Source organism: Monodelphis domestica, chromosome 6, assembly GCF_027887165.1.
Source record: "Monodelphis domestica isolate mMonDom1 chromosome 6, mMonDom1.pri, whole genome shotgun sequence".
NCBI classification, from domain to species: Eukaryota; Metazoa; Chordata; class Mammalia; order Didelphimorphia; family Didelphidae; genus Monodelphis; species Monodelphis domestica.
This window is the reverse complement of record NC_077232.1, coordinates 175299136-175324104: the sequence shown is the minus strand read 5'-3', so window position 1 is coordinate 175324104 and position 24969 is coordinate 175299136. Positions and strand designations below refer to the sequence as shown.

General features: G+C 36.7%; 1 protein-coding gene across 13 annotated transcripts in view; it reads left to right on the top strand.

The window, feature by feature from the left end:
* The window catches only part of INPP4B (inositol polyphosphate-4-phosphatase type II B), a 1027382-nt gene that overhangs the window by 991955 nt on the left and 10458 nt on the right, over positions 1–24969 (top strand). The window contains exon 28 of one of the 13 annotated variants that reach the window (XM_056802731.1): positions 3098–8138. The exons of the other annotated variants lie outside the window; for them this stretch is intronic. Within the exon in view, the coding sequence (XP_056658709.1) occupies positions 3098–3245 (148 nt within the window). The 3' untranslated portion in view covers positions 3246–8138. Of the gene's footprint in view, positions 1–3097; positions 8139–24969 lie in introns of those variants that run through there. 13 annotated transcript variants of the gene reach the window in all.

Sequence of the window (24969 nt, the reverse complement as noted above, 5' to 3'; positions counted from 1 at the left end):
CTATTACTGGAACGTAATGATTGTCTGAGGGCAGACTGAGATGAATATTTATGGCTGAATGATTTCATCATTTTATTATATATTTTATTAAATTAGATCCAGAATGGAAAAAATTGACGGAAATAAACTGCACCCAAAGTTATGAATATAAAAGCAAGCAAGAGGTGGTTTAGAAGTAAAATGTATTTTTCTATTTAAAAAATTATTCTCTGTTCAGTAGGCCAGCAGATCTGAATTTACAAAGTTCAAAGAATATGCATTCAGGGAGCTTTTAATGTGATAAATACTATTTTTATAAACTGCAAGTCATAGGAACAAAGGGGAGCTAGAAAGAGTAGTTAAATGTTTTTGCCTTGATCCTTTTTATGGGATATTGCTTTTTTAATAAGAGATCATTTTGATTTATTGTATGCTTCACTTTCACTGAGAATATGTGTCAAGTATGCTTACAGATTATTACATTAAATTATTCCATTCAGTTAGTTGAGAAACATTTATTAGAAATCAGTTAGTTAGAAAGTATTATGCCAGAAACTTTGGAGGAAACAAAAGATAAGTTCCCTGTCCTCAAGAAGCTTATAATTTAGCATTTTCTTCTATTGACAAAAATCTCTAGGCTATTGTTTTGTACTGTTTTAATAATAAATTCCTCCAAATATCATTTTATTTTTGCTGCTTCCTTATGAAATAAAAGTGACATTGGTACTTGGAGCCAAGGTTGGCATACAAATCTGACATGACCTTTTGATCTAAGAAGGTTTCTGGTATTGGCCTCCCATCAGCTTCATGCCTATTGTCAAAGAACTAGTCTAAGTTTATAGATGCTTACCTTCTAGAGGCTAGATAAGAAATTGTTTTTGGTGGTGGTGGTAGTGGGGTTTGTTGGCTTTTACTGCAATAATAATTCATCAGTTGTTCAATCAATCAACAAGACTTGATTATGTATATACTCTAAGGTAAATTATACTAGGTATGAATGATAGACAAAAATGGCATAGTCTTTGATCTCAAGGCATGAAGGGATTGCTACATATAGTAGTGCAACATGAACAAAATCACTTGATCTCAGTACTAAAGGAAAATTTATCATATTGTATATAGCAATTAAAAATTCAAATGTGAATCTCAATTTTACTTAATCAAAAATGTATCATCCTCCCTTCAATTCACTTTGCTAGCTCCACAAAGAAAGAATGTTTTTATTCATGGCCAACCCCACCCCCCTCCCCTCCATCCACCTTAGTATCATTTCATTAAAACATCATGGATGTGCTATAACTTTAAAAGTCTCTGTTCTCCCAAGTTTCTTTGAGAGCATCTGGTGAAATATTATTGCAATCATTTATACTTGGCATAATCTGAGATTATTAATTGACTAATTTTTGGTACAAGTTTTATTTAGTTAAGATTCCCTAATCAATTTAAAAATATTTACCTAGTGACAGAATTTCACATCCATATTTTGTGGAAAGAAAACATAAAATAAGCTTTTTCATCATGTGATTCCAACATCTTAGGGTCAAAATTAGATGTTCGAATTTGCAGTCCTGAATTCAGATCCCAATTCACATGCCTACAGCTTGCTAAATATTTTTAGATGATTTATGCCTTGGGGTAATTAGATGTAGTGACTGGTTTGTCTTCTCTTTTGCTTGGCAGTATGTCTTTAATGTATCTTGCAAAGTGTCTCTTATTACGTTCGATGTAAAATGAAATTCTGCTTTTATTGATTTACTTACCCTTCTCTAAAGAAGAGCATTTGGATGACCACCACATACCACTAGCTTCTTTTATTCAAGCACAGCTACTAAACCTCATCTTGGGTGCCAGCCATATCGAATATAGTTCTTTTTTTTATCACTTGCAAATCTTTATTTCATCCATAATGAGTTGGCTTCTCCCTTCAGATTTCATTCCAGCAAAATTGGCCTACAGCTACTTGCTATCCCTTCTACATTTCTTAACCCTCTTTAACCTAGCTTCTTCCTTCTCCTAGGAACTTAGACTTTCTCTCTTGAAAGTCTCAAGTGAAATACATCTTAAATATAATCTTTCCAGGTAGATGGCTTAATGCTTTGGGTTTGAAGTCAGGAATACATGAGTTCAAATCTAGCTTCAGACATTAGCTGTATGACCCTATGGAAATCACTTAACCTCTACTTTAATTTCCTTAACTGTAAAATGGGTATAATAATAGCACCTACTTCTCAGCATGAAATGAGATATTTGTAACTTGATAATCTCTATAGTCTTTGGGTCTAGAACTAGGCACACTGCATTTGCAACTGTACTTGAAAACTTGGAGGGATTGGTGATCTCATCAATACAAATACACTTTCAGGCAGTGCAAGTCACAGTCTACCCATGTCTTCTCAGTTTATGACTCCTGCCTATGTCCTCCCATAAATCACCCGTAAAGTGTACAAGTACTAAGAACTTCCTCCTAACCCCCTGTGACATCTTCAGATACCAATGGAACATTTGGCAGTTCATGACATGACCCACCCAATTTCAGTTTGTCACTCATCTCTCTGTAGTCATTCTTTATCCCACATATCTCCTGCACTGTCTTTAGCAACTATAAATTTGACACTGTTCCCACATGAAGCATGTCACTTATGTGGCTTGAGTGTCATCGGCTTTATCCCAAGGAGAAAAAGGAGTTACAATTTTAATTATCCAGCAAGGGAGTTTAATTGGTTAAATGCAGTGTCTGAAATGGTCAACTGGTGCCATTCTGCTTGAGCTACCTGCCTTTTCTAAGAGGCTCCAGTATTTTTCCTAGATATCATAAGGTACTTGGCCTATGAATGCTTGGTCTGCTCACTATCATAAATCCATCGCAGTGACAGAGCTAGGGTAATTTTGATTAATTCCTCTTCCCCTGACCCAATACCAATTTAATAAAGAGAATGAAATGGAATACGGCCTAAAATATTAAAATGTGAAATCTGCCACTTCTGGCTAACTCAGTACAGATTTCATTGCATGAAATCAGGTCACTTAACATTTAAATACTTAAGCATGTTATGATCACAAAGAAATAAGAACAAAATAAATATATATTCTTTCTTTGTCACCCCTTCTCTTTCCTCAGATTTTCTTTGCATATGGGAAATACTCCCAGTCCACATAAACTTACCACTCAGAGGAAGAATGAGGAAAGGATTTCATCTCCACCCCCTTCCAGTCTCAGGTTCATGTTTTTAAGGAAAGAGGAGATTCCCATCCCTGTGGCTCAGTAGCTGCAAAAATTCTAACTGTCCCCTTCACTGGTTCTATGAAAACCAATGGAAATAGGTTCATTAAGCAATATCAGCTTCTCACACAAAAATGTCTAAATGAAATACTTCTTTCCAGCCACTAGGCTCTGGTAACTTCTCTCTTTGTCATCTCACCCTTGTGGTACTGAAACCTATGTCCCCATTTCATATTCTGTCATTTCCATGGAAGTGTGAATTTGCAAGATCAGAGAAAGAAATACAAGAAACAAAGAGTCTCACAATATATAGAGAACATTCATATTCTGTACTATAACATAACTTCCTCTACTCTCGTTGCCAATGAAAAGATCCATTGACACTTTTGATGAAGGGAAAAGTATAGTCCATTTTTTATACATTTCCAATATCACCAAAAATTGCTTTGCCAGTCTCTTACCACATACTGTCTTCTTAGGTTCTGAGAAAATGAATTCTTAATAAACTGGAAAAGTACAGGCAGATAGCTACCTAACAAAAACCAATTCAGTTCCATATTAGTCTATAAACAAAATTTGGGCAGGGCCTGTAGGGAAAAATAAAAAGCCAGAAAACAGGATAGAACAATCCCTCCTAAACCCAGATACTGATGTATCTTTAAATGAGCCTTTTCCATAACCCCAAGGTTCAGAGATGTAGGGAACCCTGAATGTGGGAAACCCATGGGAGATTTGAACAGAGTTGGAGGACAGAGAAAAAGAATTGAGTGTGTTGTGTAAAAGTCAAAAAGATTCCATGAATCTAATTGTCCTGTGCATTAACCCAACTCTACCTAATGAGAACTGTTAATGAGGTAGAGGAAAAATCTTTAGGCAATTCAGGGATAGTGGATGGTGGAACCTCAAAATACTTTTTCCATTAAATTGCTTTTTTTTGGTGTCTTATTGAATTGAGCAAATGAGTCAGCACAAAATGACTGACATGAGATTAAGTAAATCCAAACAGAGAAACACAACTGAGTGTCCTTTAAATTCTCTCAGTTCTGCCTGAGTGAAAGCATCAGAATAGTCTATGTTATATTCAGCCACATACACATGAAAGTTACCTTTTAGCAATTACCAGAATTGGTTCTATGTAAAACTTTGAATGGTCCCTGATAGCCATCTGTTTGAAGAATAGTAGAGGCACTTCAAGTATTACCATGCAGAATGGTTGCAGAAGGATAAAATAGCTGCTTTACCAGATTCAGATGATGATATGGGTTGGAAGTACTGCAGCTGGGAAGGGAAGAAGGGGGCGAAGTCATGACAAGGGTAAAAGATATTTTGTCTTGCTTCTTAGTTTAAAGGTGCTGATGTTTATTAAAAGTATGTGTAATTTCCCCCAAAACTAAACAACACGGGGCATTTGTTTATAATTAGTTATGATTTGTTTATGATTCAACTGATTCCAACTTTAATTGACCTTAAATGATTGAGTGACTCTAGAGCCAGAATATTATCTTAAACTACATCTCCTTCTTAGCAGCTTGATTATTGTTATTATAAGATCTCCATCTTACCTGGTAATTCCTACCTATAATTCCCATGGATTTTGCATGCCCAAATGCTTTGATCTTTGTCTTTAATAGTGGGTTTTTGTCCTCAAAGCTGAGATCTTTGAGTTTATCAATTACTAGCATGCTCAGGTCATTTACCCCAAGTCTATTCCATTGATCCACCCTTCTATGATCTTTGTCTCTAAATCATTATTGGCAATTGTAGTTATCTTACTCCAGATGTGACATCTAGAGTTAGCTGTTATAGTTGACTGAATACTTGTGGATATTCTTTCAAGATATTTCCCCAGTCTTGATTAAAAGCATATTATAATATATCCCAATCCATAGTCCTCTTCCTGAGTCTCATCATGGCAGAGAGGTGACTCTGGGATACAACTGAAGGCTTTGCCAATGAAGATGTGGTTCTAGCAGATCTAACTAGATCTAGCAGATCTAGCAGATCTCTACAAAGTTGAAAAGGTATCAAGTAACAGGACTTCAAGATTAATCTAGTTGAATTCCAAAAGGCTCGTTGCCAAGAAGCTGGCTACCAGATGATGATATAGTTTGACTAGAGAAATTCATGAAACTTTCTGCAAAAGCTTGAGGTGACAACTGTTTGTAGATTTTTTTAAAATAAATCCTTATCTTCTGTCTTAGAATCAAGACAATGTATTGTTTCCAAGGCAGAAGAGTGGTAAGGGTTAGACACTGGAGGTTAAAGACCTGCTCAAGATCACATAGCTAGGAAATGTCCGAGACCAGACTACTCTAGGACTTGATTTTTTTTTTCTTTTTTGAAGAAGGAATAGTGGAAGATGTAAAGAAGCACAAGACATAGACTGTGGCCTCAATAAACTCATAGTCTGGTTGGGGTAGATAAATCAACATATGAAATGTTTAAAGAGTTTAAAAATATTTGAATGAAAAATGTCTGTCAAAATAAGGGGATAGGATCTAATGAATTAAATTAAATCTAACTGTATCTTCAAACTTTGATATTATAGGAGCCCATGCTTTTCTGATTAGAATAGGCAAGTAATCCTAAAGGACAAAAGAGTGAGAGACTTTTTACTGGGAAGTAAGATAAGTGAAGTTAGGGAATTCCAAGTGAAGTAAAAGATATAGAACCATTGATTATTGTGGAATTATATTAGGATATTATGGAAGCATTCAGATAAATGTTATGTTTTGAAGTGGTAGAGATAAGTCTAGTTGGAGTGAAGGATTCAAGTGGAAAGGTATTATGAGATACAAGGTATAAGAATGGAAAGCTAATCAGCAGATTATAGAGGACCTTGATGGCTAGAATGAAGAGTTTGTTTTGCTTAATGTGATCTAGATCCAGGTTGAGATTTCAGCCCTCATAATGCATCTTAATAAATGGATTCTACTTGCTTTTCTTATTAGAATAATTTTTTTTCCAAAGCAAGAGTACACTCTAGCTTTGACAGAGGATTAATGAAAATCAACTCTCTCTCTATGGGTGTGTATATGTAACTTATTAAGGCACAGGAGCAAACAGGCAATAGTATAACTAGCTACAGCAAGCAGAGAAAGTTAGTATAGAGCAGGAAGAACAGTTCTGGAAATGATACAAGTGGATGCATACCTTTGTGTCCATGGACAGCTTCTCCAGAGAGATAGCTAGCTATCCATCTACTTAAGCAGATGCTTCAGTCCCTGGAGGTCAATTTGAAAGTTTGAAATGAGCCTGTATTTTGCATTGACCCAAAGGCAATGATCATCAACAGGATGCTAGATGTAAAATATAGTACCTGAGAATTAAAGGTCATTAGCATTTATTAGAAATTAACCGGGGAAGAAGAACAAATCTCTGTAATCCATTTACATATGCACTAGTATTGATTAAGTACTTCTAATTAAGAGCATTTGTGCTGTTATGAACACTGGAAGGTGGCAAACTGAACAACCATATGACTAGTGAAGGCAGCCTGGGAGAAATATGTTCTGTTCTTTGTAGGAGGAGACACAGTTAACATCCACCACGCATTTATTAAATGCCTCTACTCAAGTCTGTTGATTACAGTCCAGGGCTCCTTCATCTATATCTTGCTGACTTTTATGAGATAGCATCACATACCAGCCACTGATAATCTTCACTTTCATATTCATTTTCCTTTAGTTGCCCCAGGGAATACTACAAAAATGGTTGAGCTCCTTTGATTAAGTTTCTATACAGATAGCATAAAAGCTTTCTCCTTAGTGAATTGCATTGTTGGCTTTTCCACTACTTAAATGAACAAATTGAGTTTTGGAAAAATTAGAATTTGGATTTATTATGTTTTGATTTTTAAAAAGATAAACTGTTGAACACTTGCAGAAATGCTCCTTCATTAGTAAATGGCTAGAGGAAAGAAATAGGTGTCCTTGATAATGGGGTCTGAATCATACTTAAGGCTGGAACCCATTAGACCTGGCAATAGTCCCATTTAAAGGCTTGACAATATTGTGGTCTCAGATTTACATTCTCCTCTTCTGACCTTATCTCTATAGTGATTTTCTCAAAGCTGTCCTGTTAACTCTATTGAAATGATATGCAGGCTCCTTGCCCCGTGTTAGAATCCTTCTCATTCATGAACATTCATGAACCTCAGACATTTATGAGAAAAGAAAGTTAGTCTTTAATGATGCCTAAGAATTTTATGCTGAACTTTTAAAAATTTTGCAAATATTTATATAGATTCATCCACTTCTTGGTTATGATGAATAATGCAGTGAGGATGGGATAATTGTGTTCAAAGAATTAGCTTCATAGTGGTGGTGGTGGTGATTAATAGTGATAATAAGTGGTATTTCTGTATAACCCCTTAAAGTTTGCAAAGCACTTTTCATATATAATCTCATTTGACCTCATTAAAAAACCGTGTGAGACCAGTATGGTAGGTATTTTTCTTTTTTTTTTTTTAATAGTTAAGGAAAATGAAAGTCAGCAAAGTTTTGTTCCTTATGTTTTGTCACACTACTGATAAATATTCTAGGAAACATCTGAATGTCGGTCTTCCTTACTTCACCTGTAGAAATATATTCACCATAACACCCTGCCAATATTTGATATGTAGTTGCTTTTAATAAGCTATTAGTGTTTTTTTTAATTTATGTAAATCCTTAGGCTATCCATAGCAAAGTATTATGATCATCCAGTTCCTTTTCCCCAGCTTAATTTATGTTTTTTTTTTTTCTGATGAGGAACAAACTTCAAATTCCAGAGTAGTTGGAGTGATTGAATAAATCCAAATATTAGCAGAGAGGCTGGAAAATAAGGTTCTTACTCTCTGTGTGGGCCCTCTTGGACAGCCTGGTAAAAACTTCGACCCCCTTTTCAAAATCATAGTTTTAAATGCAGAAAATAAACTAGATTGCAAAAAAAAAAAAAACTAACTCTACTGGAAGGTAGTTATAAAAATGTTTTTAAGTTTATAAATGCTTGCTTTGAATTTTTGTGTTTTTCATCTGCAAACCCTTACCTTCTGTCTTAACAATTCTTAGAAGAGTGGTAAAAACTAGACAATTGAGGTTAGTGGCTTACCCAGGGTCACACAATTAGTAAGTGGTTGGGGCAAACTTTGAACTCAGGTCCTCTCAATTCAAGACCTGGCTCTTTCTCCACCATGCTACCTAGTTGTTCTGGGCAATATACTTCTTGACTCTGGTCTTCTGTGTTGACATCTGTAAAGCCAGGTTCTACTATCTGACTGCTAAAGCCTACAATTCTGTATGGAGCAGTGGGGCACACCCTGGAGAGCAATTCCCTGGGATTGAGAATTTCAGAGTCCTTCTCTCTTCTCTCCTTGGGACTGGCTGTATGTTCTTGAGGACTATTACCTCTTTATCACCATAGACTTCAGTTTCTCTGGGTATGAAATGAAGGAGTTGCTGCCCTGGACTACTTTCCAGTGCCTTAATTCTTTAGGCTGGTAGAAGCCCACTCCTAGGAAATAAGTGGTATATTGCATAATGTACTGAGCCTGGAGTCAGGAAGATCTCAATTCAATTCTAGCCTCAGACACTCACTAGCTGTGTGACCCCAGGCAAACTGCTTAAGCTCTGTCTTCTTCAGTTTCCTCAACTGTAAAATGGGTATAATAAGAGCACCTACCTCCCACAGTTACTGTGAGAATCCAATGAGATGATATTTGTAAGGTACTTAGCAGAAGATTTCATTCTAGCTAGGCGGGTACTTAGAGATATGTGTGTGTGTCAGTGTATACATACACATAACTATTGGAGAAGATATATTTTAAAATAATGAATCTCTCTTGGCCTTATCTCAACCAAACAAAATTAATTATTAACTTCCTCACAGGCTCTATTTTTTACTTGAAAATTTTACTTGAAAATTTGAATCACTGATGTTACTTCATTCTGTACTCTCCAGTTTCTTTTTAAAAATTCAGATCAGAGATCACAACTGGACAGAGTTCTCTACTAAAGGTCTAAAGGCTATAGGAGGATTACCTCTCAGATTTGCTTTTATACTATCTAAGCAGTCATGTAGAATCAGCAGTCAACTGATTCACAGAGTAGCCAATGATTTCTTCCCACTCTGTTCTTGAACCTTGTTTCAAGAATTATGTATCATCTTATTCTCTCTTCAGGGGTGGCCTTTATTGTCTTAAAAGCTTCAATATTTAGTGTTCCACTTCAGAAAGTAAGACAAAGTGAGCGTTGCTTCATAAAAACCTTTGTAAAAGAGAAACAAAGTATGAGAGGCACAGGCAGCAGAGTGAAGGTGAAGTCGGTGCTGAGGAAAAATGGAGGAAACAAAGAGATGAATAATTATTGAAAAGTATACAGATGTAAAAATTGTTTTAAAAAAGATTAAAATATGGAATAGAGGAGAAAAATGAACTCCCAAAGATAGACATATGGATATATGCAGATAAAAAAGACCTATCTCTAGGTTTCAATAGAATTTTAACAAAAGGGTAAAACTGAGGCAGATATCTGAACAAGATAACATTATTAGCAAGGGCATGCTTTATGTCAATAAATGGGTCAGTGCTTGCCTCCATTCATGCCATTAGTTTGAAATTTCATGTGGAGTCCCTTATCTGCCTTTCTATAATTTCTGCTGACTTCTCTTAGTTCTGCACCTTGAGTTTGGAATAAGTCATCCCTTTTCTACATGCGGTAGCCCTGCAGCTACCATGCTTTCACTGTTTTCTCTCCTTCGAGTTAAGTTTCCTGAAAGGTTTCAGCTATTCGGCATGTACCTAACATATGTTCCAGATTCTTCACAGTTCTGATTGTCTCTATCTGGACACATTGTGATCCACCCTCTGAACTAACCCCCCACCCCAAACCCCATCCCCAAATAATCAAGTTCTAAGAATGAATATGTCTTCAGATGTGGCATAACTAGGGCAGACCTTAGACAAGAGCTTCTGTTTTCCTAGATATTCTTCTCCTAGGGTAGCTAATGCTTATTCTCAGCTTTGGCCATCAATGTGAGGAAATTTCCATTAAACAGAGAATCTGACTGTTGGAATATGCAGGCCTCTTTCTAGTTTTTAATTTATAGGATTTTATAATCTAATAAGTTTCTAATTTATAGGATTTCCTCATTGACAGATTCTTAATTATAAGATGTGAATATTTACAAGATAAGATATAATATGATTAGGGACAAAGGAGATAGAGAAAGACCCATGTAGTGAAGTAGGAAGAGGGAGAGGTGGTTTTTAGCCTGGGGATCAGGGGTGATTTCATTCAGAATATGGACATTGAGGGAAGAGAAAGGTTTTGGCAGGCTGAGAAGTGGTGGTATATACTTAGAACATGAAAGTAGGAGAGTGTAGGATGAGATCTGTGAGGAGATAATAGACCAACTTGACAGCAACCACAATGCATGAAGATGAGTAGTAGGAATTAAAGCTGAACAGCTAGGTTGGAGTCAGGCTAAAGAAATTGATTTTATTCTGGAAGCTCTAGGGAGCCACTGAAAGTATAGGATTGAAGATTAGCAAGGCAGGAGTAGTAGGGAGATAAGAGGACAAGAGTTTCCTTAAGGTAAGCCAGTGAATTTTTTTAAATGATTAATTATGGGGCAGAGCTTTAAGAAGGAATTTTCAAGTCCCTGGTGAATTGGGATGAATTCATTGTTGAGTGAGAAAGCATAAAGTTCATCCCCAAAGATCACCTGCATACCATGTGCAATTGCACTGGTAGGGAGGATGACCCATCCCTGAGGGGAATATGCCTTTGGCCCCTTACACAACCACCAATTACCAACCTCCTGTAGGAAGCAGAGGGAGTGATATGTAGCAGAAAAGAGTGCCCTGTGAGAGAGGCACCATAATGATGGCTCCTCGAAATTACAAGAACACAGGAGGGAATATAGTATGAAAAGGAAATGACCCCTCAGGCTGTTGAAGCCCTGGGGTGGTAAAGCCCTTGTCACACCATCCTAGGGACAGCTGTATTATCATACCAGCTGAAATAAGGGAAGCAAAGCCAGAAGCTGGGTTAAGAACCACTAATCATCTGGAAGAACATGAGGGATTTGAGAAAAAAAGATCAGATTCAGAAAAAGTCAGAAAGTTGGAGATACGAATAGCTCGTGTTTATCCAACATAGACGGAATAACATAGAACCTGGGGAATTTGGGTTATCATTATTACTCTTAATATTTTGATGACTATTTCATTCATTTAAAAACATTCTGAGAAATTTTCCATTGGTTTTAGCAGACTTACTGTTAAATATAATCCTAATACAATAGAAGATTAAAAACATGTTCTCTGCCACTTTTTTTAACCCTTACCTTCTATCTTCAAACCAATAGGGTACATTGGTTCCAAGGCAGAAGAATGGTAAAAGTTAGGCAATGGGGGTTAAATGACTTGCCCAGGTCACACAGCTAGGAAGAATCTGAGGTCAAATTTGAACTCAGGATCTCCTGTCTCTAGCCCTGGCTCTTCATCCACTGACCTACCCAACTATCACCTTAAATGTTTGAAAAGCTCATTGTTCTCCAATATTTTACTCATGTGTAACTGTTTATGGCCCCATTTGGGTTCTCTTAGCAAAGATATTGGAATGATTTGGCATCTCCTTCTCTAGCTGAGGCAATTGAGGCAAACAGAGTTAAGTGACTTGCCCATGGTCACACAGCTAGTAAGTGTCTGAGGCCAGATTTGAACTCACACCTTCTTCACCAGGCCCAGCAATCTATTCACTGCACTATCTAGCTGCCCTGATAAACTAGCCTTGGTGTCTTCAAAGAGTTCCAAGGCTTTTGGGACACTTGGGACCTTGGATTAGCTCATGCTGTGTAGCAGATACTATATACATTACTATCCTCATTTTACCAACAAGAAAACTGAAACTCAGAGAGGACTTGGCTAAGTTTACACACCTAATAAGTATCAGATGTGAGATTTGAATTCAGGCCTTACTATTTAATTCTTTATCTTCTCCATAATAATAACACTCCAAAGATGAGAGATTTGGGGGGGGGGGCGAATTTCCTAGTTTAGTATCTCGAAGGAGGAGCTCTCTCCAGATACAAGGAAGTCTGAGGCGTGACCATCCCTGTACATCCCTGCTGCAGAATGGAGACAGAAGTCTTGGAAGCAGAAGAGGCTAATAAACTGAGAATTCAGAACTGTTCGAAGCCCGATGGCAGAGGGGTGGTGGGAGTCAGAAGCCTGAGCAAGAGATGAGTGCGTGAGGGATGATGGTCTTGTTGAAAATGGGGACAAGCGAATAGATTCATGGGTAATGCCTCCCTTAATAATGCCATTTATTAGCTTGGTGGCCTTAGGCAAATCGCTGAATCTCTCTGTACCTGAGCAGGCTGAAGTAAATGCCCCCAAACATCCTTTTATAACTCCAACTCTAGCGACAGAATTGACATGGAAGAAAAAAAACCAGACTGGGAAGGAGTGTGACATGAAACCTGGTTTCCGAGCCTGGGGATTTGGAAAACAGAGTTGCTATTCACTTAGATAGACAGAGAACTCTAAATAGAGTGAGGGTTTATGTTTGGGGAGGAGATTGAGAGAGGAGAGAAGAGGTTATGTGTGTATAAATAGATAGGATTTTTTTTCCTTCTTCACATTCATTGGTTACTTCCCTAATAATTCAAGAGATCCATGAAAGCAAAAAGTAAATAATGTATTATGTCTAAGAGCAGCAAAAGGAAAAAAAGGAAAGTTAGCCTGACAAAAAGCAGTTACCTGAGCTATGAGTGTGTGACCGCCTTAAGAAAGGAAAGCACAGTAAGGACCAATCAGACCCATTGACTGAGCAATATTATTTACAGAATTCACCTTTCAAGGTACCAGCTCTGTGTGAGTTTTAGAATATTGTGGTGGGGGAACTGCATCTCCCAGCATGCCCCCTACTTCCTGGTATAAGTATTGGATTTGAAAGGACCAATCCCATTGGTAGGGGTAGTGGGGGCCTGGTTGCTCCCCAGCAAAGGATTGATCCATTCAAGACCAATCCCATGTCAGGAAGTAGGGGGGAGGGGCCCCTGGGGCACACTGGAGGATGCAGTTCCCCCTGTCACAATATTTTAAAAGTCTCATCTGGCATTCAGAGTAAGATTTCTGGCTTTTGCCATTTTGACTTTCACACTTCAATCTGGCACATCAGACGAGAACCCATTCATTATATTTGCTTGGAATGCGAGCTCCTTGCGGGCAGGGGCTACCTTTTCATTTTCTCTAATGCTTAATACAGTAACTTGAGATGTTTATGAAATGTTTGTTGATTTGAATAGAATTATCAGCACACAACCAGAAACCTTTGCCCCCGAGGCCTGGGCAGGTAAAGTTCACAGGTACAACCTTCTGTGCTTTGCTTACCCAAAGAGTGTCTAATGACTACAGCTAACTAATGATGTTGAATTTTCAGAGCACTTTGCAAGACAGCTACTAATTAATGATTCCTCACAGTTCCCTGGTGGATACGTTATTAATAGAGCTGCTTAACAGCTCCTTTGCATTTTCCCATTTACAAAGTACTTAAGAGGCCAAGATTTGTTCTGGCAAGGGTATGACCACCTGTATCATTCCCCATATGAAACCGAGGGCATAACCTCCATTGATTCCCTGAGTCATGGGAGCAATGGGGCATTCATGAGACTCCAGTCTCTACAGTTTGTCTCCCATCAGGCGCTGACATGGGTTTTTAAGAACAAGCTGGTGGGTGATGGTGATGGTGTGAGGTGCCTTCTTAAATTTATCATTCTCTGCAGAGATCAAAGTCTGTAAACAACAAATTAATCAATTATAGAACTTCCCCTTCCCTCTTACATTTTTAGCAATTTTCACTTGGTGGGCATATTAAAGCTACAGACTGGAAATTTTATTCATCCTGATGACAGAATTTTTTTTTAAAAGATAGATTAAAGAGGCAGCAACTCTCCTATAGCCCAAAGTACTCCTCTGAAGACCCCAGATCAGTGATCTCTGAGTCTTTAGAAGCCTTGATCAAAAATAGCCACAAATAACCGAGTGAAGGCAAAATGAGTTCCAGGGGTGCTCAAATTCATAGGTGTGGCTGACGAAAGAGTTCATCCTCTTTAGCCCTACCACTAAGAAAGAAAATGACATATTTCAAAGTAGATATTAATATGAAGTAATAAAAGAGCAGACAAGGTGCTAACATGCTTTGATAAATGGAGTTGCCTCATCTAAGAGTCATCTATGTGAATGAAATCACAGGGCCAGTCCCTAACCCTAGCAATAAAATTTTAGCATTATTTTAGTATTGCCTAGGTTTATGAATCTCTTGAACTTTATGAAAAGAAAGGTGAACTTTTGTGCCATATCAGGCAATGAGATTGTAGTAAAAAGAGTCTTGCAGGATGCCCCGTCTAGCACCACCCATCAACATGGACACATTTACTAGAATCACCAAGCTATGGAATTTGTCAACCAGAAGAAGGCTTTGAGATCATGAAATCCAGTCTCCTTACCTTAAGGTGAGGCAACTACTGATGACTTCAGGTGTAAATGATATGGTTGAATTAAATAATCTGTAAAGTCCTCTCTGGCTCAAATTCTCCTATTAAGTGGAATAAATGTTTGTAGATCTGGGATAAAGGTCAAGACTGCTTTTCTAAGCCATTTTTGCAAAGTGAAGAAAATGTTGGAGTCAATAGGATCTAGGTTCAAATTCTACTTTGAATACATTAGCTAAATGATGAGCCTTAGCAAATCTGAGCCTCAGTTTTAATTTATAAAATGGGCATGATAATAGCAAGGTTGTTGTGCAAATCAGACATTATTTGTAAAATGCTTAGCCAAGTGCCTAGCAGAGAGTAAAGAACTGAATGCTTTTCTCCTCCCTTCTTTCCTCCTTTCTTTGTGATTATAATATATTCACTATTAACAACCGAGTAGATAAAGAATAGTTAGCAAGACATCAGTTCTTTCAAGGGAAAATTTCTTAGTGGCCCCTAACATATTCATGTTGGTCTAGTCTTCATTCTGAATTATTTTCTATATGCTTTTTTCCCCTTTTATTTTCTCATTGTTTAAGTTTGGTTTAGGCCTGTGGTTTGTTAGGATAGGATTTTGGTTAAGGGAAACACAAGAGGAAAAAAACATATGAAAATCTGCTTTATTGTTTAGGAAGGGAAAGGAATGAGGGCTTAGGGATTTGCTTATTCTTATTCTTATTTAAAACTAACTAAACTATATTAACTAGGTTACTAAACTAAAAAGACTTAACCAAATACCCAAATCTCACAGCAAGGGTCCAAAACCAGTTAGAGCCAGGATCTGTTATTGTTAGATGTCCAAGCAAATCCTGATGTCCAAGTAAGACTGATGCTATCAGCAGCTAGATACAGGAATCCTTTCTCAGTTTTGACACAAGGAAATATCCTCTCCAAGCCTTCCACTCAACCTCCTCAGGAGACCAGAAGAAAGTCCATTGGGCCAAGATGGAATTTTCCCAGATCCCGCAGCTCAAGCTCCCATGTGACCTGTCACATGCCACTGTCAATCATACCTAGGTTTGCATTTTTCAGTTTTTGCAGTTTTGCAAATTGCAAACCTTTCCATCCTTTATCACAATTCCCCCCTATTACACAAATCAAAAATTGTGTTAGAAACACGATTTTTGAATTTGTGCACAATCTAAAATACTAACAGTTACCTAAACTAAGAAATCTACCCAAAATAACAAACAACCTATACTCAACTACCTTACTCTAACTTATACTAACCTATTCTAAGGAATTGTAACAAGGAAAATGGAAAAGAAAAAGGAAAACAAAGTAAATAATGAACAAGTAAAAAAGTCAAACAGAAGCAAAATCAAAACAGCAAATAACATCAAACAAAAGATGAACAAAGTTTCCATGCAAATATACAACTTAAAATTCTCTTATCAGCTAAAACAGAAAACTGTACTACTTTTGCAGTACATTAATATTCAACTTTACAGAAATAAATTTGAAAAGCATAATAAACACAACATTGCATAATTTTTACAATGAAAACCAAACCAAACATTAAACCACTTATGCAAATACATTTAACAAAAGATATTAATGAGCTATATACATAATTTACATATATACATATAGTACATACATACAAAATATACATGTATGCTATACATATGCACATATATACACTCATGGACAATTCACATGTACATATAGTTTACATATAAACATACACTATAATATAATTAAATTACAATCCTATTATATACCCTATTTGCATATTTATTTACACTTTTGTTTGATGTGATATCATATGTTGTTTGTGTTGTGTAATGTATGATTTAGTGCAAGTCAGTATCTAATTTTCTTACCTTATCTTACTTAATATTACCCAACTAATCCCAATCTTCAAAATACTTCTAACTAAATTTCTGTACCTGAACTAAATCTAAGTATGTAACTACATTTTGTTAGTACATAACATATCTATAGCTAATCATAACACTTTTAGCACCCTAACTATACTTTGTTTCACTCATTTAAGTAGTGATTCAATGTACCCTAACCATGTTATGTTTTGTGTTTATGTTTTATTATGTTTTTACTTTTGTTATGTCATGTTGTTTTGCTATTTAAATGTCAGTGTTAATGTTAAGTAAGAGTTATGTTACTGTTGAATGCAACATACTCCTACTTCAGATCTTGAATATCCTACTGCATTTCCATAGTAGTAAATATGTGAATAAATGCTATGTTATTATTTACTATATTACTATATTACCTTGCCCAAAGTATGAATTCATTAGTCCATTTATCCTGTAATCCTCTTCATTGCAAATTTCACAAAGTCTTTTAAATTTATAAGTTCTCAGTCTTCTATCACAATGTCCATTAATTCCTAAATTCTCCTCTTCATCTGCATTGTCCTCTTCTATCCTCTTCCACAGGAATGGTCCTCTCCTTACTGATCTTTTTGACTGAGGACTCAATTTGACTGATAATTCTATCTTTCTGCAATCTCTTCTTCATTTCCTTTTTCTTCAATGATTTGTACATTTTCATTATTTATATCATGTGCTAATTTTATATGTGAACAATGATACCAATAATCTCTACCCAAAACTTTTACTGAAGATGGAGAAACCAACACAATAGTATAAGGACGTAGCCAACTTTCCTGTGTTGCTGATGTTTTAGCAAAATTTTTTACATATACCATATCTCCTGGTTCATTATTATAAAGAGAATAATTCAAAGGACCAGTTTGAATTAATACTCCCATTCCATGTAATTCTTTTAGTCTTTGTTGTAAAGCACTTAAGAAGCAAGTTGACAATATCCTCCTAAGAGAGATGTATAGACTGTCTTACAAGTTTTTGCTTGTAGTGGAACATTTCATAGGATGATATATGCACATCTGCTCCCTTCCATTATATTGCTCTTCTCTCCATCTTCTCCCATGTGCTTCTTTATGCAATATATATTTACCCCATTTTATCTCTTTTCCCATTTCTCTTAATATCATCCTATTTTTTACCCCTATACAGTTTGTCACTGTACCCATTGTACCCTGATGATATTAACAATTTTTAAGAGTTACCAATATCATCTTTTCTTATAGGGATGCAAATCCTTCTAATTTATTGGGTCCTTAAAATTTTTTGTTCTTTCTTTATTACCTTTTGGTGATTCTCTTGAGTTCTGTGTTTGGGCTTCAAATTTTCTGTTTAAGTCAGGTCTTTTCTTTAAGAATGCTTGGAAGTCTTCTATTTTATTAAATGACCATACTTTCCCCTACACAAATATAGTCAATTTTGCTGAACAGTTGATTCTTGGTTGTAGACTCAGTTCCCTTGCTTTCTGGAATATCATATTTCATGCCTTGCAGTCCTTCACTGATGATGCAGCCAAATCCTGTGTTATCCTAACTGTGTGGTTCCATGGTATCTGAATGGTTTCTTCTTAGCAGCTTGTAGTATCTTTTCCTTGGTCTTGGTAGTTCTTTCATTTGGCTATAACATTCTGGGTATTGTCAATTGGGGATTTAATGCAGGAGATAATCTCTGAATTCTTTCGATCTCCACCTTTCTCTCTTGTTCAAGAATGTTGGAGCAATTTTCTTGGATAATTTTCTGTAGAATGATGTTCAGGCTTTTTCTTTTGTCAGGTGTCCAATAATCCTTAAATTGTCTCTTCTGGATATATTTTCCAGGTCTGTAGTTTTATCAATGAGGTATTTCCTATTTTCCTCAATTTTTTCATTCTCTTGATTTTGTTTTATAGACTCTTGCTGCCTTGTAAAGTCATTTGATTCTAGTTTCTAGATTCTAATTTTTAAAGACTAAATTTCATCCCTGGCTTTTTGGTTATCCTTCTCCTTCTGGTATGTTTTTTTCTTTATAGGCCATCTTTCACTTTCTTTGTCTTGTTTTCAAGCTGGTCAATTTTGGCTTTCAAGACACTATTTTCTTTTTTAGTTCATGTACCTTTATTTCCAGATAACTTATTTTGCTTCTTAATTTCTTTTCCCAATTGTCTTCAGCCTATATTAATTGTTTTTTGAATTGTGTTTTGATTTCTTCCAAAGCCTGAGTCCAATTCCCTGGAGTTTCTGAGTTTTTGCTTGGTGTTCCTTAGTCCTCCTCTGTTCCATTTGTTCTTTGTTCATTACCTGGATAAAAGCTGTTGGTTATAATTCCTTTTTTCTTTCTGTTGTTTACTTGTATTTTTTTTCCTTCTTCCCCCCCACCCCCACCGTTGGCTGTATTCTTGCTCCTTTGGTTATTTGCTGGATCTGTGGATTTGAGCTATTCTGTCTTGAAGGGGCTTCTTCTCTGATCTGCTGATTTTGTAATTTATATTCTTAAAGAGCTACCTAGGGGGCCAAGAGTTCAAGTGACTGATCTAGGGTTACATAGCTAGTATGTATAAGAAGAACCCATGTCTTCCTGACTTCAAGACCAGTCCTATATCAACATCCTCATGTTGCCTCTCAGAATGAGGTAAACTTCCATATTCAAGTTCTCTCCCTCTTCTCCATTAGCCTTTATACCAACAGACTTCTAGACTATACCTGCTATAGGTTGGTAAAAGTTTCTCCCTAAACAGCAAATGGGAGTTTTTAAAAAATGCAATAACCCATAACTCTATTCAACTTAACTAAAATGTTTATTCAGTTCCTACAAGATCCAGTTCTGTATTGGGTGTTAGGGATACAAACACAAAACAGTCTCTGACTTCAAGAATCTTCCATTTTAATGGGAAGGTAAGGAAAGACTTCCTCAAAGGATTCCTAACCTGGGACCCATGAACTGTTTTTTTTTAAAGATATTTTAGCATCTGTATTCCAATACAATTGATCTCTTTAATATTCCTAGATATTATTATTTGATGTATTTAAAGACATTATTTTGAGAAGAAAGGGAGCCATAGATTTCTCTAAATGCCAGAGGGGAGTGCAGTGATCTTTCAACTCTTTTCAGAGATGGTAATATATTACAAGTAATTATGAACCTATACTGTGATATATAGATCATATAAAATATATATCTGTTTATATACAATGTATAAATTATATAGGAGTTATAAGGCAGGAGTGTGATCATGGACCTGTGTCATGGAAATAGAAGGCTATCACATTTGATTTTGTGCTTTAAAATGATCCATTCTCACAAAAACCAGAGTTCAAGATAGTGTTTTAATGCTACTACAATATCCAAATATGAGATTTAAAAAATCAATCATCCAGATGGATTATATGAAATAAAATTTCACTGGCCACTTTTATTCAGTTTGCAGAAACAGAAACATTGATTGAGAGTAGAAGTTCAGAGACAGAAAAGACTTAGACAGTTATCTCTTTCTAGATAAGCCAGATTATATATATATATATATATATATATATAGTCATTCCTTGGATGAGAAAACCAAGACTCAGAGAGATGAAAGGAAATGTCCAAGGTCACAGAACTCAAAAATCGGGGGAATCTGGTCATGAACTAAGTTCTTCTTGCTCCAGTGCAAGTGTTCTTTCTAATATGTCAACTTTCCAAGTTTCCCATCAATACAATTATGGCTGAATTGTTCACATTATAGGAATCTCTCTCTCTGTCTCTCTCTCATACATATATCTTCATCTGTATATAAAATCTGTATATAATGTCATCAGTAGTGTGTGATCCATAGCCTTTTTCCCTGAGTAGCTACATCATGGTAATAGGAAGAGGGATGAGAGTTGAGATAAATACAAGCCATTAGATTATCCTACTTTGGAGATTGCAGAGAAGCTGACATTCATTGTGATTAGCTTAATTTGACTAAGAGCATTCTAAAGGTCAGGCAGACATGACAGGTCAGCTTTTTATGGTCTCAGGGATTTTTGTCTTTCCCCGGCTAATGATTTTTTGTCATATGGAAAAGTAGAACATCAGAATAATTGAGATCTGGCAGCTTGATATCGATTGAAGAATATCAGTACTTTGCTCACATAGAAGAGAACTTTCTATTTTTGCCTAATATAAGGCATTTTCCCCCAGGAGACAATGCCCCATTATTGCACAGGATATGCGTTCAAACATCACCACATGAGAGATTCTAAATTTGCTCTCTTTGAAGTGTTTATTCACATTTATCCTTCTTATCATAAGTGATTATAATTCTCAAGTATTCAGTGCTCACTGGGCTGATTGGCTAATCCATAGAGAGAGTGATGATGGGATTACTGATCCCTTCTGGCAGAAGCAAAGCAGTGAACCATTTATTAGGACTGTGTATCTATGCTTGTCACCCAAGAGAGAACTGTTATCCTGGTAACTTGCCATTGAACTGATCTGCCTGATCCATCTAGACAGTGACACCATGGGAACACAGCATGAATTGTTGGTTCTTTTAGGGAAGTACTACTTCCACTAAAATAAATTTAATAGAGATTTTCTCATGTTAAAATTCTGTCCCCTCCTGAGAATCATGGAAATTATCAAAGTCCTTTCCCCTTGGTAAAAAAAAAAAGTCCCAATAAAAGGAGAATAGAAGTCATTTTAAGTGCAGGTAGACCCCATTACCAAAAAGAGAAGTGCTAATATCAAAAAGTTGAGCCAAATTCTATCATAGAATCATGCACTTACTAAAAAAGATAGGATTTTAGAAGCCATTCAGTGAACTTTATTTTAAAGCTGAGGAAACTGAGGCCCAACTACATTAAACAATTTGCCTGTCACACAAGGAGATAACAGAGCTAAGAGAATTGACTTATATGATCAAAACTCTAAATCTGAGAAGGGAGCTCATAAGCCAGGTAGTCCAACCTCATCCTTGAACAAATGAAAAAAGATGAGACTCCTGAATAAGAAAATCTAAAGTGAATGGATGTCAAAGTGGATGTAGCCAAAATGCAAGGAGCACTTCAGTGCTGATGCACTTTTCAAACTCAAGCAGCTCCTCCAATTCTGAGCTCTTTTTTTATTTTGAGAACTTCTATGCCCTCTTCTTCCCCCTCTGTCCCCCACAAGGACAAATATGTTGGTAACTACTTCCTGCTGACTATGCTGCCTCCCCTGGCCCAGGTGAAACTCATTTGAGGGTTAGAATGCTTCTGCAGTTGTTCTGCCTGAACAGAGGTGACACTACCTAGAACTGTGTCTGACTTTCCTAGATAAAGGACAAGTTGATGGAATTCCCCAAAACACTCACTTATTTATACAGACTCCTAATTAAGCTTTCTTTGGAGCTGTCCAGAAGGGCTGCTACAGATGTAGTCACTGAACCATGTATCTGTGTTCTTTCTCTATCTGAATTTGGCCTTGGAACAAAGCTTGGAAGTAGGATGTATTTGTTTTCAGTACTTCTCATTTAATCTTTTGTCAACCACATTCTTTTTGTCTTTCCTGGAAGACAGACATACTCATCAACTTCTTGGCTTCCTCCCTTTGCCCACAGTGGTACCCTATTCTTATGCAAGTCTCTATCTTCTTTTCCATGCCTACCTCCCTCAATTAAATAAGACCATTCTGGTGTCCCAGGCCTTCAGTTACCTTATCTGATAAACTCATTTGAATGATGACATTGGTCTCTTTTGACTCTAAATCTAGGATCCTATGATTCTGTTAATGCCTGCTAATGATCTATTCTGTAATAAGTTTCCAAGGAGCAGGGAGAGGAGGGAAGAGGACAGCTGTTTTGTTTTACACCCATTTTTTTCTTTCCTTCATTTTTCCCTTTTCTTTTTTTAAAGGATGCCAAGTTTCATTATTTCTCTTCTTATATAAGAAAGGTGATAAAATGAGATGGAAGGGAGAGGGAATAACTCAATCACTGTTTATAGTTTTCACAAAGTTGATATGATTAGCCTCCTGTGCTTGAGGCAAGGGAGGGAGCTGTAGGAGGTATTGGGCCCAGAGGAAAGTTGCCTAGGGTAAGAAGAGAAAAGAGGTATCATATAAGGCTTTTTCCTTCCTGATTAAAGCCCTAACTGTAAGTTGGAATGGGGAAGGAGTCCCAGAAACATCTTGGGTATTTATATGAGACAACAGAGCTGGTTGAACTTAGTCAGACCTGTATCAGAGTTTTTCAAAGTTATTCTGTAAATAGTATTTCTTCTTAAAGCAAATACGCACTTGCTTATCTATTCTTTGACTTCTAGCCCAGGTGATTCCCAGGCTTCTCATCTCTCCTATGGAATCCCTGAACTGCCAGGAAGAGCTCAGGTCCTCTTTACCTCATTTCCAACTTATTTCTCCTAAAAAATTAGGAGTTTAGGGAACTCAGTAATATCCAGAATTTCAATTGTGTGATGTAAATGGTAGACATAATTTAAGGGGTCTGCTACTGAAACTTTCTGATGGCAATGGATCATATGGGGTCTTATAATGTCTTAAAGGTCATGCCATTGGACACAAGTACTAGCCGGTGTTACCAAGTTGGAAAGGCAAGCCATGTCTATAGTCTCAGCAATAGGAATCTTTGGAGATCTGAAGATCAGCTTAGCTGAGTCCGGAGAGATTATCACAAGGTGAACTGCAATGATAAATTAGTTACCCATAACCACCAAAAAGACCATATTTTAAGTTGTAAAGGAGTTATGTATTAGCAGAGTGAGAGGAAACAGATAAAATTGCACATCTTTGAGTGAATGAATGAATGAAAAAAGTATTAAATGCCTGCTATGTGATAGACACTGTGCTAGGCACTTAGGATTCAATACAAAGTTGAGACAGTCCCTGATCTCAATGAGCTTATATTCTAATTCCACATGACCACATTACAAGAAAGTAGTGGCCAACAAAGAGAGTTTTTTTACCTTAGAAATCAAAGGAAAAGTAAGTGGAACCATAGATCAGTCTATTTTAATACTCTTTCCAAGAGTAATGGTAGTATTGATGTGAATAGTGAAGGAAGAATGTGTCTAGTAGAAGGATAGAAGGCAAAATTACATGGTTCGATAAGACTCATGATCTTAGACTAGCTAGATTTTCATTTTTACTCACTCACCAGTCAGGACAGCATATTCCAAGGGAAGAATTTTTATACATGTGTGGATTATCTTTCTCAGTGGTGGGGAAGAAACTGTGCAGGCATGTGGAATGAGAAGTTACGATGCCCTTTTTTTTTAGTTTATTAAAGTATGTCTAGATAGCAGCATATTGACAGTCTAATCACTGGAGATCAGCAGATGATTTCAAGATGGTCCAACTTCTTATGGGCAATAGAAATATTACAGTTTGTTTTATGCAATGTGAAATAGAGAATAATGCTTTGCTATAACTAACTCAAGACTGAAATAAGTCCAGAAAAGTAGTCTGAAAGGTAATAGAAGAAAAAACACTGACTTTGGAGCAGGAGACTTAACTTCATATCCTGTCTCTGTCACATATATCTATGTAACATCAAGCAAGTCACTTAGCATCTCTGATTCACATCTATATTATGAATTTAAAATGTTTCCTCATCTATAAAATGATGGTGTTAAACTTAATGGACTCCAAGATCTCTTCTACTAGTAAATCTATGATCCTGTAAAAACAATGAGCTTCTTGAGTAGAGATCTGGCTTGGTCAGATCTGTGCTTTAACAAGAGTATTTCTGAGGCATCTAGAAAGCTCAGTGGATTGAGAGTCAGGCCTAGAGACAGGAGGTCCTAGGTTCAAATCTGGCCTCAGACACTTCCCAGCTGTGTGACCCTGGGCAAGTCACTTAACCCCCATTGCCTAGCCTTTTACCATTGTTCTGCTTTGGAACAAATACACAGTATCTCTTCCAAGATGGAAGGTAAGGTTTAAAAAAAAAAGAGTATTTCAGATTGCCATGTGGTCAATTTGCAAAGGATTATCAAGATATATTGTTAAAAATGCTATATTTGATTTTTGCCATGACACATTGCATCTAGGTCATTCATTTTATAAATATGACTTTTTTGAATGTTCAACCCATCATTCAATTGCCACAGTCTGTGGCACTAGGTCCATGATGGCAAACATATAGTACGTGTGCCAAAAAGGGCACCACAGAACACTCTCGGTAAGCACATGAGCTATAGTCTTTAAGAGTTCATTACTAGAAAGGCAGAGGGACTCAGGAGCTGCTCCCTTTCCCCTTCCCACCATTCTGTGGACAGTTTTTCACTTCACCCGCCACATTTCCGAACAACTCAATGAGAGTGCTTCACATGCAGCAAAGCTGAGAAGGGAGTGGAGTACTCAGGACACTCTACTCCCCCTCTCCCTCTCCATCATTTCACCTGCCCCTATGCCCAGCAACCCAATGGGTGCACTTCCTCCCCTGTCTGAGGTGTGTGTTTAGGG